General features: G+C 43.4%; 2 protein-coding genes across 2 annotated transcripts; one reads left to right on the top strand and one right to left on the bottom strand.

The window, feature by feature from the left end:
• Positions 1–1,382: 1,382 nt before the first annotated feature.
• LOC139372872 (zinc finger protein 135-like) lies at positions 1,383–11,888 on the top strand. Its single transcript, XM_071112725.1, has 3 exons — positions 1,383–1,439; positions 7,215–7,463; positions 9,965–11,888. The coding sequence occupies exons 2-3, from the start codon at positions 7,361–7,363 to the stop codon at positions 11,146–11,148; spliced, it is 1,287 nt and encodes a 428-aa protein (XP_070968826.1). The 5' UTR covers positions 1,383–1,439; positions 7,215–7,360; the 3' UTR covers positions 11,149–11,888.
• Positions 11,889–14,508: 2,620 nt separating this feature from the next.
• On the bottom strand, positions 14,509–15,456 carry LOC139373915 (uncharacterized). Its single transcript, XM_071115007.1, has 2 exons — positions 15,450–15,456; positions 14,509–15,332 (listed from the first exon to the last, which is right to left on the bottom strand). Exons 1-2 carry the CDS (start codon positions 15,454–15,456, stop codon positions 14,509–14,511), a joined length of 831 nt encoding a protein of 276 aa, XP_070971108.1.
• Between the last annotated feature and the right edge of the window lie 780 nt (positions 15,457–16,236).

Here is a 16,236-nt window from a genome sequence, read left to right as displayed (position 1 = left end):
TCAACTATGACAGACCAAATGAGAAAAAAAATCCAGAAAATCACATTGTAGGATTTTTAATGAATTTATTTGCAAATTATGGTGGAAAATAAGTATTTGGTCACCTACAAAGAAGCAAGATTTCTGGCTCCTTGGGAGCATCCTTGGGAGCAATTTCCAAACGCCTGAAGGTACCACGTTCATCTGTACAAGCAATAGTACGCAAGTATAAACACCATGGGACCATGCAGCGTTCTGTCTCCTAGAGATGAATACTTTTGTGCGAAAAGTGCAAATCAATCCCAGAACAACAGCAAAGGACCTTGTGAAGATGCTGGAGGAAACAGGTACAAAAGTATCTATTTCCACAGTTAAACAAGTCCTATATCAACATAAACTGAAAGGCCGCTCAGCAAGGAAGAAGCCACTGCTCCAAAACCGCCATAAAAAAGCCAGACTACGGTTTGCAACTGCAAATGGGGACAAAGATTGTACTTTTTTGGAGAAATGTCCTCTGGTCTGATGAAACAAAATAGAACTGTTTGGCCATAATGACCATCATTATGTTTGGAGGAAAAGGAGGGGGGGGGGGGGGGGGGGGTTGCAAGCTGAAGAACACCATCCCAACCGTAAAGCACGGGGGTGGCGGCATAATGTTGTGGGGTTGCTTTGCTGCAAGAGGGACTGGTGCACTTCACAAAATAGATGGCATCATGAGGAAGTAAATTTATGTGAATATATTGAAGCAACATCTCAAGACATCAGTCAGGAAGTTAAAGCTTGGTCGCAAATGGGTCTTCCAAATGGACCCCAAGCATACTTCCAGTTGTGGCAAAATGGCTTAAGGACAACAAAGTCAAGGTATTGGAGTGGCCATCACAAAGCCCTGACCTCAAGCCCTGACCTCAATCCTATAGAACATTTGTGGGCAGAACTGAAAAAGTGTGTGCGAGCAAGGAGGCCTACAAACCTGACTCAGTTACACCAGCTCTGTCAGGAGGAATGGGCCAAAATTCACCCAACTTATTGTGGGAAGCTTGTGGAAGGCCACCTGAAACGTTTTACCCAAGTTAAACTATTTAAAGGCAATGCTACCAAATACTAATTGAGTGCATGTAAACTTCTGACCCACTGGGAATGTGATGAAAGAAATAAAAGCTGAAATAAATCATTGTCTCTACTATTACTCTGACATTTCACATTCTTAAAAATAAAGTGGTGATCCTAACTGACCTAAGACAGGGAATTTTTACCAGGATTAAATGTTAGGAATTGTGAAAAACTGGGTTCAAATGTATTTGGCTAAGGTGGATGTAAACTTCCGAATTCAACTGTATATATATATATATATATATTAATAGTCGGGAAACAGGAAGTTCCGGGTAGGCTCCAGACACAATGAAGTCTGTGGAACTGTGAAGACAGTAGCGGTTGTGTCCGTTTCAGAAGTATTACTAAAGGTATGCAATAGCACGTTTAAACGCTCTAATATCGAAATAACATGTCGTAACATGTGAGGTAACAAATCCGTCAAGGTATTATCGCGTTTGTTAAAGGTTTTATGACGTTTTAGTTTTGTGCTGAACCGAGTGAGTGAAGATCGTGATTAAATATAATTTTAGCTAGCTAAGTTTAGACTTTGGGTTTGTCAGAGTGAATGGATGTACATTATTTCGTTAATCTAATTTCATAAAGAATCCATTTTATTTTGAGATTTGTGAGTTCGTTTGACATGTTTATTATTCTGATTATTTCCATATGTTTATGAGCTGGTAAAATGGCGGCGCCTCTCGGTCTGAGTCAATAGACTTGCAGGCTGTGCGGCTGCACCAGAGAGACAGTTTCAGGGTTGTTTTACTGTTTACAAGCAGAATGTCATGTTCGTCTGATTTCTACATGTCACTGTAACAATATTCAGACACATTCAGTTGTTTCTATATTTATCTATAGTTGTTACTATGGTGTGAATGGGAAATACAATCGGTTGTGAGTGAAATAGTGGAAAATAGTACATAGTTATGCCTCAAACTGCAACCTTGTATTAATTGTTTATTTAGTCATTTATGCATTAACGTGGATTTTTAGGAAGTCTGCTGTAGCTTATCTGCACGTAGAGTGAACATGTTTAATAAGGGTTACATGGAGAAAATATCTGAAAGGAAAATGGAGGCCGTCCTGTCAGCAAAATCTATTAGACATAAACCGTCCCTGAACGCTTGAAAATAAGACGCTCTCTTTATACCCCAAAATAATGATTAAAACAAGATGGATAGTAGAGAACATGTCTACCGTTTACCAACACTTCTTGGACAGACCAGAGCCTTTAGATATGAACTTTATTAACTGTTCTTCGTCCTGTAAGCGTTGCATGGCAACGCAGGAATTCTGATAGCGTTCAGGGCTGCGGGACAGAAGGTCGTGGGTTCGCAGACCACCGTGAACAAGAGTAAGGGTTGACATCTATTTTATGGTGAAATCATTCCATTAATCTATCATCGTATTTGCAGATCTGAGGGGGGGGAAAAGCATTTTATAAACATTTCATACAAGTCTACGTCATTTTACGTATTAGCCAAATGTTTCTTATTACCACACAGGCTAAGAATGTAGAAAGGCCTATGTGTTCATCTCCATATTTCTCCAATGCCAAATCAGTGTTTCTTGTTTGCAACGAAATTTTCCCGGTTTGCAAATAACTAAATCAGAGACCATCTGACATGATTGGTGGGCGTATAAACACAAACTCGGACAACAGGTTAAGCGCTAGAAGTATAAGACACAAGACTCACTTCCAAAATGTGACAACAGGGTGTGCTCTGAACCCACGGAGGCAGAGGTCCGTTAAGCGCTAGAAGTATAATTTCTGAACCCAAGCCCGGGAGGTCCAGTATAAACACAAACTCACTTCCTTGACAACAGCTCTGCTCCGTTAAGCGCTAGAAGTATAAAAGCCTGGATGTCTGCTGAGGATGCATCTGCATTAAGATATCGGATTGACCATCCAGTCTTTTAGCAGAGAAATGTAAATCTCTAACTGCTGGCTACTCTCATTCTGTGTCTTTAACCCAACAAGCATTTCCCTAAAAGCTGTCTGATACTGATACCAAAAAAAGCCAATACCGATTAATCGGCCGATTTTTATTGAAAATATAAATATATATATTTGTAAAAATGACAATTACAACAATACTGAATGAACACTTATTTTAACTTAATACAATACATCAATAAAATAAATTTAGCCTCAAATAAATTATGAAACATGTTCAATTTGGTTTAAATAATGCAAAAACAAAGTGTTGGAGAAGAAAGTAAAAGTGCAATATGTGCCATGTAAGAAAGCTAACGTTTCAGTTCCTTGCTCAGAACATGAGAACATATGAAAGCTGGTGGTTCCTTTTAACATGAGTCTTCAATATTCCCAGGTAAGATGTTTTAGGTTGTAGTTACTATAGGAATTATAGGACTATTTATCTCTATACCATTTGTATTTCATTAACCTTTGACTATTGGATGTTCTTATAGGCACTTTAGTATTGCCAGTGTAACAGTATAGCTTCCGTCCCTCTCCTCGCTCCTCCCTGGGCTCGAACCAGGAACACAACGACAACAGCCACCCTCGAAGCAGCGTTACCCATGCAGAGCAAGGGGAACAACCACTCCAAGTCTCAGAGCGAGTGACATTTGAAACGCTATTAGCTCGCACTCCGCTAACTAGCTAGCCATTTCACATCGGTTACACGGGCCTAATCTCGGGAGTTGATAGGCTTGAAGTCATAAACAGCGCAATGCTTGACGCACAACGAAGAGCTGCTGGAAAAACGCACTAAAGTGCTATTTGAATGAATGCTTACGAGCCTGCTGCTGCCTACCACCGCTCAGTCAGACTGCTCTATCAAATCATAGACTTAGTTATAACATAATAACACACAGAAATACGAGCCTTAGGTCATTAATATGGTCGAATCCGGAAACTATCATCTCGAAAACAAGATGTTTATTCTTTCAGTGAAATACGGAACCGTTCCGTATTTTATCTAACGGGTGGCATCCATATTCCTGTTACGTTGCACAACATTCAATGTTATGTCATAATTACGTAAAATGCCCAAACTGTTGCATATACCCTGACTCTGTGTGCAATGAACACAAGAGAAGTGACACAATTTCACCTGGTTAATATTGCCTGCTAACCTGGATTTCTTTTAGCTAAATATGCCGGTTTAAAAATATATACTTCTGTGTATTGATTTTCAGAAAGGCATTGATGTTTATGGTTAGGTACACATTGGAGCAACGATACGCACCGCATCGATTAAATGCAACTCAGGACAAGCTAGATAAACTAGTAATATCATCAACCATGTGTAGTTAACTAGTGATTATGATTGATTGTTTTTTTATAAGATAAGTTTAATGCTAGCTAGGAACTTACCTTGGCTTACTGCATTCGCGTAACAGGCAGTCTCCTCGTGGAGACAATGGAGTGCAATGAGAGGCAGGTGGTTAGAGCGTTGGACTAGTTGCAAGATTGAATCCCCCGAGCTGACAAGGTGAAAATCTGTCGTTCTGCCCCTGAACGAGGCAGTTAACCCACCGTTCCCTGGTATGCCGTCATTGAAAATAAGAATGTGTTCTTAACTGACTTGCCTGGTTAAATAAAGTTGTAAAAAAAAAAAAAAAGTAGGCCAAATCAAAAATACCGATTTCCGATTGTTATGAAAACTTGAAATCGGCCCTAATTAGTCGGCCATTCCGATGAATCGGTCGACCTCTAGTTTAAACATCTTCTATTGTACAGAAAGTAAATTGCTTAATAAATTGGTAGTGACAGAATTAGATTAGAAGTCTTTTTTTGTTTGTCTCCTGGGCTATAGAAGGTTGAATGTCAAGGAAACAACGTAACTTCTTTCTTCTTCTTCTTTCTGGTTATCTTACAGCTTGTTTCTAGCGTAAAGCAGCGCTGACCAATAACACTGTTATGGATCTCTTTATATAATCGGATCAGTTTTATTTTCTTCATGTTAATCTAACAAGTGGTAGGCCTGTGCTTTTTTGACATCTTCTTCACTAAAAGAGGCCTATGGCATAACCCCTCAAGTGGAGTCTGGGTTTTAACTCAACAGCCCTTCACTGACATGGAGGTAGGCTATTTAAAGAGTGCATGGTGAGTGTGCGCTAGTCCATGCGCAAGATTGTGTGTATTTTTTGGGACTTGGCCTAATCAACAAAAAAATCTGAAGAAACCTTTCGCTCTCTTCCTCACAGCACAGCCATTGGTTAGGATAGGCCGACACAGCACAGTCATTGGTTAGGATAGGACTACACAGCACAGCCATTGGTTAGGATAGGACTACACAGCACAGTCATTGGTTAGGATGACACAGCACAGCCATTGGTTAGGATAGGCCGACACAGCACAGCCATTGGTTAGGATAGGACTACACAGCACAGCCATTGGTTAGGATAGGACTACACAGCACAGCCATTGGTTAGGATAGACCTACACAGCACAGCCATTGGTTAGGATGACACAGCACAGCCATTGGTTAGGATAGGACTACACAGCACAGCCATTGGTTAGGATGACACAGCACAGCCATTGGTTAGGATAGGACTACACAGCACAGCCATTGGTTAGGATAGGACTACACAGCACAGCCATTGGTTAGGATAGGCCGACACAGCACAGCCATTGGTTAGGATAGGACTACACAGCACAGCCATTGGTTAGGATAGGACTACACAGCACAGCCATTGGTTAGGATAGGACTACACAGCACAGCCATTGGTTAGGATAGGACTACACAGCACAGCCATTGGTTAGGATAGGCCGACACAGCACAGCCATTGGTTAGGATAGGCCTACACAGCACAGCCATTGGTTAGGATAGGACTACACAGCACAGCCATTGGTTAGGATAGGCCTACACAGCACAGCCATTGGTTAGGATAGGCCGACACAGCACAGCCATTGGTTAGGATGACACAGCACAGCCATTGGTTAGGATAGGACTACACAGCAAAGCCATTGGTTAGGATGACACAGCACAGCCATTGGTTAGGATAGGCCGACACAGCACAGCCATTGGTTAGGATAGGCCTACACAGCACAGTCATTGGTTAGGATGACACAGCACAGCCATTGGTTAGGATAGGCCGACACAGCACAGCCATTGGTTAGGATAGGCCGACACAGCACAGCCATTGGTTAAGCCGACACAGCACAGCCATTGGTTAGGATAGGCCGACACAGCACAGCATTGGTTAGACGGCATTTCAAAAAAAGTTTTGGCTCAACAAGCACAGAGCAGGCCGCTGTTCAGGGTTGGAAAAACTTTGCAGTGTGTAATGCAGCCTAGTTGTATTTACACCATCCCAGCAACTATCCTAGAACCATATTATAACTTTGCTCTGCGCTTCTCCCAGCATGCACTTCGTATCCTATAGCCCAGGGCTCTCCAACCCTGTTCCTGGAGAGCTACAGTCCTGTAGGCTTTCGCTCTAACCCTAATCTAGCACACCTAATTTTATAAACTGAACCAATGGGGTTGGAGTTAAAACCTTCAGGAGGGTAGCTCTCCAGGAACCGGGTTGGAGTTAAAACCTACAGGAGGGTAGCTCTCCAGGAACCGGGTTGGAGTTAAAACCTACAGGAGGGTATCTCTCCAGGAACAGGGTTGGAGAGCCCTGCTTTAGCCTATAGACTATGGATCATAGGATACGAAGTGCATGCTGGGAGAAGCGCAGAGCAAAGTTATAGTCACACTTGATATTGCCCAGCAGAGAATCAGAGATGAGGGGCGGCATCAGGCACACATTGATATATAGCCAATCAGCGTTCAGGGCTCAAACCACCCAGTTTATAAAGCCTAAAAAGCAAGTAATTGTAAAACACTGAGAAATATTGACATGTCATCAATTACAAATGACATGACCCTCTTCTGGACTAGATTAAAACAATACTCAACCCTCTCCTTGATTGAAATGGAAACAGCATAACCCTCCCTCATTTTCCTCCAGGTAACCATTCTGTACATTTAGATCATCTCTTATTTGTGTTATTTAAAGGGTGAATTTTTTCTAATGTTTTGAATTAATGTTTTGTTGGCAATGCTTAGCTACCTGATCTATTGAAATGAGAGAATTGAACAACAAAAAATATATTATCTTTTGAGAATTAAGTAAACACCAGAACTGTCAAGATTGTTTTATGTTTCTCATTGTTACTACAGGACGACTTGAATTAAGTCTGAGGCCGGTAACATCAACAGTGAGGACAAACCCAGCCTGCCTCTCTCCTTCCACAAGGAGTCCAAACCTACAGTCACTGGGCCCTGATTGTGACAGTGGAGCCCAGTTTGCACTGCAGGATCCAGAGATGGCATCAGTGAAGCTGGAAGACTGCAGTCAAACACTGGAGCTGAATGTCAACATTAAAGATGAAGAAGAGGAGGAGAAGATTGGGACAACTGTTAGTCATGGTAACAGCAGGTTCCTCATAAGTTAGACTGGGCCATAAGTTAGACTGGGCCATAAGTTAGACTGGGCCATAAGTTAGACTGGGCCATAAGTTAGACTGGGCCACAAGTTAGACTGGGTCACAAGTTAGACTGGGTCACAAGTTAGGCTGGGTCACAAGTTAGACTGGGTCACAAGTTAGACTGGGTCACAAGTTAGACTGGGTCATAAGTTAGACTGGGCCATGTTAGACTGGGCCATAAGTTAGACTGGGTCATAAGTTATAGAGGTCTAAAGCTAGGAGAGAGGAGACTAAAGAAGTGAAGTAGACAAACTGCCAGTGTTTTAAAGTTCTATGAAATGAGTCTGTGTAGTTACTAACCCTTGTGATAGTGAGTGGACGATGATTCTGGGTAATTATTTTCACCCCTTTAGCCTTAGACTGTTGTCAGGGTTGGTGTCAATTCCAGATCATTCAGGAAATACACTGAAATTCCAATTCTCTTCAATGCTTTTCAATTAGCAGCATGTGGAATTTGGTTTACTTTCTGAATTGATTGGAATTGAAAAGGAATTGACCCCAACCCTGACTGTTACCCACTTTTAGAATAGTTTTACTCCCCTGTATTGTACAGCCTACTGATATGAAGTCATAAGTCACCCGGTACAGCCAGAAGAGAACTGGCCACCCCTCGGTTCCTTTCTAGGTTTCTTCCTATGTTCCTCTGTTCCTGCATTCCAGCAAACCTACTCATTCAAGGGTTTTTCTTATTTATTTACTACTTTCTACATTGTAGAACAACAATGAAGACCAACTATGAAATAACACATGGAATCATGTAGTAACCAAAATAAAAAGAGTTAAACAAATCAAAAATATATTTGATATTATTCAAAGTACTTTGCACACTCTTGGAATTCTCTCAACCAGCTTCACCTGGAATGCTTTTCCAAAAGTCTTGAAGGAGTTCCCACATTTGATGAGCACTTGTTGGCTGCTTTTTTTTTTTTTTTTTTTTTTGAGTGGGCAGCTTGATGAGAGCCAGTCAATGTTTCACACGTTATCCAGATAATGACGGTTAGCACTTGGTGGTCTATAGCAGCTTCCCACTAGAATGGGCTTTAGGTGAGGCAGATGAATCTGTAGCCGTATTACTTCAACAGCATTTAACATGAGATCGTCTCTAATCTTTACAGGAATGTGGTTCTGAATATAGACAGCAACACCTCCGCCATTGGCATTTCTGTCTTTTCTGTAGATGTTATAACCATGTATTGCTACCACTGTATCATCAAAGGTATTATCTAAGTAGAGTTTCAGAGAGAGTCAAAATATGTATGTCATTTGTAACTAGCAAGTTATTGATATCATGAACCTTGTTTTTTAGGTTACATATATTAATATGGGCTATTTTTAGCACTTTTATGGGTTGCTTGATTGTTTTTAATGCTTTACTGAGAAGCTTATCAGGTAGACTTACTTATATTATGTACATTGGAGATTATAGTGCTGTGAGCTGCACAAAGTGGTCTTCTTACTAGGGCACACCAGTAGCCATGCTGGTTAAGTGTGGCTTTGAATTCTAAATAAATCACTGACAGTGTCACCAGCAAAGCACCCCCACACCACCTCCATTGCTTCACGGTGGGAACCACACAAGCAGAGATCATCCGTACACCCACACCACATCTCAGAAAGACACGGCAATTGGAACCAAAAGGACAGACCAAAGGACAGATTTCCACCGGTCTAATGTCCATTGCTTGTGTTTCTTCGCCCAAGCAATTCTCTTCTTCATATTGGTGTTCTTTAGTAGTGGTTTCTTCGCAGCAGGCCTGATTCACGCAGTCTCCTCTGAACAGTTGATGTTGAGATGTCTGTTACGTGAAGCATTTCTTTGGGCTGCAATCGGAGGTGCACTTGACTCTAATGAACTTATCTTCTGCAGCAGAGGTAACTCTGGGTCTTCCTTTCCTGTGGCGGTCCTCATGAAAGCCAGTTTCATCATAGCGATTGATGATTTTTGTGACTGCACTTGAAGAGACTTTCAAAGTTCTTGAAATGATTGAGTATTGACTGACCTTCATGTGTTAAAGTAATGATGGACTGTTGTTTCTCTTTGCTTTATTTCAGCTGTTTTTGTCATAATATGGATGGTCTTTTACCAAATAGGGCTCTTCTGTATCCCACCCCTATCTTGTCACAACACAACTGATTGACTCAAACTCATTAAGAAGGAAATAAATTCCACAAAGTAACTTTTAACAAGGCACACCTGTTAATTGAAATGCATTCCAGATGACTTCCTCATTAAGCTGGTTGAGAGAATGCAAAGCTTTCATCAAGGCAAAGGGTGGCTACTTTGAAAAATCTAAAATATATTTTTGATGTCTTCACTATTATTCTACAATGTAGAAAATTGTAAAAAATAAATGAAAACCCTGGAAGGAGTAGGTGTCCAAACATTTGACTGGTACTGTATATCACACCAACTGACTGGTTCTTCTGATGTTGTTCACACAGGAGACCACGTTGAGACATTCTCTACATCCAGAGAGACACAGCAGGAAGATCACAGACCTAAGAGGTCTCACCACTGCCCACATTGTGAGGAGAATTTTCCAATTCTATCAAAGCTAAAAGTACACTTAAAAATACACACAGGAGACAACCTGTATTCCTGTACTGACTGTAGGAAGAGATTCACAACATCAAGGGCTCTGACACTCCATCAGAGAGTGCACACTGGAGAGAAGCCTTACTCCTGCTCGTACTGTGGAAAATGCTTCACAACATCGTCTGAGTTAACAGTTCATCAGAGAACACACACTGGAGAAAAGCCTTACATCTGCTCTGACTGTGGGAAGAGTTTTTCTCACCTGTGTAACTTTAAAGCACACCAACGTATACATGCAGGAGAGAAGCCGTTCTCCTGCTCTGACTGTGGGAAGAGTTTCTCTCAACAGAACCATTTAAAATCACACCAACGTATACACACAGGAGAGAAGCCTTACTTCTGCTCTGACTGTAGGAAGAGTTTCTCCCACCTGTGTAACTTTAAAGCACACCAACGTATACATGCAGGAGAGAAGCCGTTCTCCTGCTCTGACTGTGGGAAGAGTTTCTCTCAACAGAACCATTTAAAATCACACCAACGTATACACACAGGAGAGAAGCCTTACTACTGCTCTGACTGTGGGAAGAGTTTCTCTCGATTGGATACTTTAAAATCACATGAACGTATACATACAGGAAAGAAGCGTTACTACTGCTCCGACTGTAGGAAGAGTTTCTCCCACCAGGGTAGCTTAAAAAAACACCAATGTATACACACAGGAGAGAAGCCTTACTCCTGCTGTGACTGTGGAAAATGCTTCACAACATCATCTGATCTAAAAGTTCATCTGAGAACACACACTGGAGAAAAGCCTTACATCTGCTCTGACTGTGGGAAGAGGTTCTCTCAACAGAACCATTTAAACACACATCAACATACACACACAGGAGAGAAGCCTTACTACTGCTCTGTCTGTGGGAAGAGTTTCTCTCAACAGAGCAACTTAAAAACACACGAACGTATGCATAAAGGAGAGAAGCCTTACTACTGCTCTGTCTGTGGGAAGAGTTTCTCTCAACAGAGCAACTTAAAAACACACCAACGTATACATAAAGGACAGATGCCTCATCAGTTCTCTCAGACCAGCTAAGATTAAACTCCCATCACTCAATTTTCATCTCATTGCTTGACTTGGACTGAAATAGGTGCCGGTACTGTTTTGTATTTAGCTTCCACAACATACATCATTCATAAGTAAATTATCTGTTATAGATTATAAATTGGTATGTGTTATTCACTGACATGTGGACTTAAACTTCATTGTGTTCTGTGACATTTTAATCACTGCGTTGTAGAGATGATCTCTTTATCTATGTATGTTGCTATTGTGAGGTTAACACACGTCTAGCAGATTTAATTAGTCTGTCATAGGTTGTTATTCTATTCGTATTATACGGTAATTCATCAGTTCTGCCCCACAAAGGAAAATGTCAATAAACTCCCGTGATGCACTTTATGGTCTGCAGATTCAGTTTGCTATAGTTTCCATGGTTAGTTTCCATGGTTAGTTTCCATGGTTAGTTTCCATGGTTAGTTTCCATGGTTAGTTTCCATGGTTAGTTTCCATAGTTTCCATGTTGTTGGAGAGTCAAGGGTTGTTACACTGTTATTATGGGGCGGCAGGGTAGCCTAGTGGTTAGAGAGTTGGACTAGTAACTGAAAGTAACCGCAAGTTCAAATCCCCGAGCTGACATGGTACAAATCTGTCGTTCTGTCCCTGAACAGGCAGTTAACCCACTGTTCCTAGGCCGTCATTGAAAATAAGAATTTGTTCTTAACTGACTTGCCTAGTTAAATAAAGGTTAAATAAAAATGACAAGAATTATCAAATAGTTATATAATCAATAGTTCTTTTTTTTTTTACTACTATATAATTTTTCAGTTTCAGAGAAGTATTTTTAACTATTGGACAAGTAAAAAATAATTTGGACAAGTGGCAAGAAAAGCTCATGTCCAGCCCTGACATACTTAAGAAGGTGCAAACTGCACTATATATACTAAAGTATGTGGACACCCCCTTCAAATTAGTGGATTCGGCTATTTCAGCCACAGCCGTTGCTGACAGGTGTATAGAATCGAGCACACCGCCATGCAATCTCCACAGACAAACATTGGCGGTAGAATGGCCTTACTGAAGAGCTCAGTGACTTTCAAAGTGGCACCGTCATAGGATGCCACCTTTCCAACGAGTCAGTTTGTCAAATTTCTGCCGTGCTAAGGCTGCCCCAGTCAACTGTAAGTGCTGTTCTTGTGAAGTGGAAACGTCTACGAGCAACAACGTCTCAGCCGCAAAGTGGTAGTGCATAAAAATCGTCTGTCCTCGGTTGCAACACTCACTACCAAGTTCCAAACTGCCTCTGGAAGCAATGTCAGCACAAGAACTGTTCGTCTGGAGCTTCATGAAATGGGTTTCCATGACCGAACAGCCACACACAAGCCTAAGATCACCATGCACAATGCTAAGCGTCGGCTGGAGTGGTGTAAAGCTCGCCGGCATTGGACTCTGGAGCAGTGAAAACGCATTCTCTGGAGTGATGAATCAGGCCTGGCAGTCCGACGGACGAATCTGGGTTATGGCAGATGCTAGGAGAACGCTACCTGCCCGAATGCATAGTGCCAACTGTAAAGTTTGGTGGAGGGGGAATAATGGTCTGGGGCTGTTTTTTATGGTTCGGGCAAAACCCCTCAGTTCTCGTGAAGGTAAATCTAACACTACAGTATACAATGGCATTCCAGACAATTCTGTGCTTCCAACTTTGTGGCAACAGTTTGGACAAGGGACTTTCCTGTTTCAGCATGACGATGGCCCCGTGCACAAAGCGAGATCCATACTGAAATGGTTTTGTCAAGATCGGTGTGGAAGAACTTGACTGGCCTGCACAGAGCTCTGACCTCAACCCCATCAAACACCTCTGGGATGAATTGGAACGCAGACTGCGAGCCAGGCCTAATCGCCCAACATCAGTGCCCTTACCTCGCTAATGCTTTTTTTGGGCTGAATGGAAGCAAGTCTCCGCAGCAATGTCCCAACATCTAGTGGAAAGCCTTCCCAGAAGAGTGGTGGCTCTTATAGCAGCAATGTCCCAACATCTAGTAAAAAGCCTTCCCAGAAGAGTGGTGGCTCTTATAGCAGCAATGTCCCAACATCTAGTGGAAAGCCTTCCCAGAAGAGTGGAGGCTGTTATAGCAGCAATGTTCCAACATCTAGTGGAAAGCCTTCCCAGAAGAGTGGAGGCTGTTATAGCAGCAATGTCCCAACATCTAGTGGAAAGCCTTCCCAGAAGAGTGGTGGCTCTTATAGCAGCAATGTCCCAACATCTAGTGGAAAGCCTTCCCAGAAGAGTGGTGGCTCTTATAGCAGCAATGTCCCAACATCTAGTGGAAAGCCTTCCCAGAAGAGTGGAGGCTGTTATAGCAGCAATGTCCCAACATCTAGTGGAAAGCCTTCCCAGGAGAGTGGAGGCTGTTATAACAGCAATGTTCCAACATCTAGTGGAAATCCTTCCCAGGAGAGTGGAGGCTGTTATAACAGCAATGTCCCAACATCTAGTGGAAAGCCTTCCCAGAAGAGTGGCGGCTCTTATAGCAGCAAAGGGGGGACCAACTCCATATTAATGCCCATGAGATGTAGTGTATTTTTCTATTGTGACACAAAAGTTACAAAACAAAAAACAACTAAACTTGTTGGTTGCATAAGTATTCACCCCCAAGTCAATACTTAGCAGAAGCACCGTTGGCAGTAATTACAGCTGTGAGTCTTTCTGGGTCTTTAAGAACTTTGCACATCTGAATCCTGCCATTTTTCTTGGGAAAATGACTTAAGCGCTTTCAAGTTGGATGGGGAACATTAGTCAACAGCAATTTCAAAGGCCACAGATTCTCAATTGGATTCAGGTCTCGCCTTTCTTCAGCAATGGCTTATTTCTCTCGCCGGGCTTCCATAAAGCCCAGCTTTGTGGAATGTACAGGTGGTAGTTGTCCCATGGACGGTTTCCCCCCCGTCTCAGCTGTGGATCTCTCCAGCTCTTTCACAGTTACCATTGGCCTCTTGGTTGCTTCTCGGTCTAATACCTTCCTTACCCGGGTCACTGAGTTTTGGTGGACGGCCTTCTTTAGTCAGAAGTAGCCCTTGTGCCATATTCTTTCCATTTTTAAAAAAATATTTTTTTATAATGGATTTAACAGTGAGTTCTTGACCTACTGATGGCGTGGCTGCTATGACAACGGGCTGTTCAGACTGTACTCAGGCCTGTACTGACGTGTGGCTGTAGCTGTAGGGTTCCCTATAAAGTGCATAGAGCCCAGGTCAAACGTTGTGCATTGAGTTCAACACAGTGATCATTTTCAGATACTTTCTGTTTTCCTTCTCCTATCCAGATCCAACCTTGAAGCATAATTAATCTACCCAGTATATGATAGACATCCTCAATGAATCCTGAGCATGAATTCATTAGTTGTAATTACAGATTTCATATGGGGAGAGGCCACAGAACAGGGGACGAGGAGGAGGAGGAGGAAGGATCCACAGAACGGGGGGCCCAGAGGTGGAGGGCTCTGGAGGTGGAGGGCTCCACAGAACAGGGGGCCCAGAGGTGGAGGGCTCTGGAGTAGGAGGGCTCCACAGAACAGGGGGCCCAGAGGTGGAGGGCTCTGGAGTAGGAGGGCTCCACAGAACAGGGGGCCCAGAGGTGGAGGGCTCTGGAGTAGGAGGGCTCCACAGAACAGGGGGCCCAGAGGTGGAGGGCTCTGGAGTAGGAGGGCTCCACAGAACAGGGGGCCCAGAGGTGGAGGGCTCTGGAGTAGGAGGGCTCCACAGAACAGGGGGCCCAGAGGTGGAGGGCTCTGGAGTAGGAGGGCTCCACAGAACAGGGGGCCCAGAGGTGGAGGGCTCTGGAGTAGGAGGGCTCCACAGAACAGGGGGCCCAGAGGTGGAGGGCTCTGGAGTAGGAGGGCTCCACAGAACAGGGGGCCCAGAGGTGGAGGGCTCTGGAGTAGGAGGGCTCCACAGAACAGGGGGCCCAGAGGTGGAGGGCTCTGGAGTAGGAGGGCTCCACAGAACAGGGGGCCCAGAGGTGGAGGGCTCTGGAGTAGGAGGGCTCCACAGAACAGGGGGCCCAGAGGTGGAGGGCTCTGGAGTAGGAGGGCTCCACAGAACAGGGGGCCCAGAGGTGGAGGGCTCTGGAGTAGGAGGGCTCCACAGAACAGGGGGCCCAGAGGTGGAGGGCTCTGGAGTAGGAGGGCTCCACAGAACAGGGGGCCCAGAGGTGGAGGGCTCTGGAGTAGGAGGGCAGCCGCTACAAAGTTTAGTGGTGGACAGATGGGGCGCTCTCCTGTTGCCTAGCCAGCTTTCAGGTGCCTGTAAAAATATTTTGATAGACAGCTATCTCCCACTCTCCATTGCCCCAGGACATGTCGAGACTTGACAGTTCAAGCAGCTTTTAGTAGTCCCTATGGGACTCCCAATCACAGCCGGATGTGATGCAGCATGGATTCGAACCAGGTACTGCAGTGACTCCTCTTGCACTGAGATGCAGTGTCTTAGACCGCTGCACCACTCGGGATTTGATGGAAGTCATTTAATTAAACTGTTGTAGCGGATGTTGATTTTAGCAACCCATTATTGACTGACAGGTTCAGGTTGTCTCACTACACTGAACAAAAATATAAAACGCCACATGTAAAGTGTTGGTCCCATGTTTCATGAGCTGAAATAAAAAATCCCAGAAATGTTCTAAATACACAAAAAGCTTATTTCTCTCAAATGTTGTGCACAAATGTGTTTACGTCCCTGTTAATGAGCGTTTCTCCTTTGCCATGATAATCCATCCACAGATGTGGCATATCAAGAAGCTGATTAAACCGAAGGATCATTACACTGGTGCACCTTGTGCTTTGTACAATAAAAGGCCACTTTATTAAAATGTGCAGTTTTGTCACAACACAATGCCACATATGTCTCAAGGTTTGCGGGAACGTGCAGTTGACATGCTGACTGCAAGAATATCCACCAGAGCTACCATCAGCTGCCTCCAATGTATTTTTTGGGGGGTGGGGGACAGTTTGTCCAACCAGCCTCACAACTGCAAACCATGTGTAACCACACCAGCCCATGACCTCCACATCCGGCTTCTTCACCTGCGAGATCGTCGGGGTGCTGACGAGTATTTCTGTCTGTAAT

This window comes from Oncorhynchus clarkii, chromosome 18 (genome assembly GCF_045791955.1).
Source record: "Oncorhynchus clarkii lewisi isolate Uvic-CL-2024 chromosome 18, UVic_Ocla_1.0, whole genome shotgun sequence".
NCBI classification, from domain to species: Eukaryota; Metazoa; Chordata; class Actinopteri; order Salmoniformes; family Salmonidae; genus Oncorhynchus; species Oncorhynchus clarkii.
The sequence above is the reverse complement of the archived record's forward strand: the minus strand, read 5'-3'. Positions and strand labels throughout refer to the sequence as shown.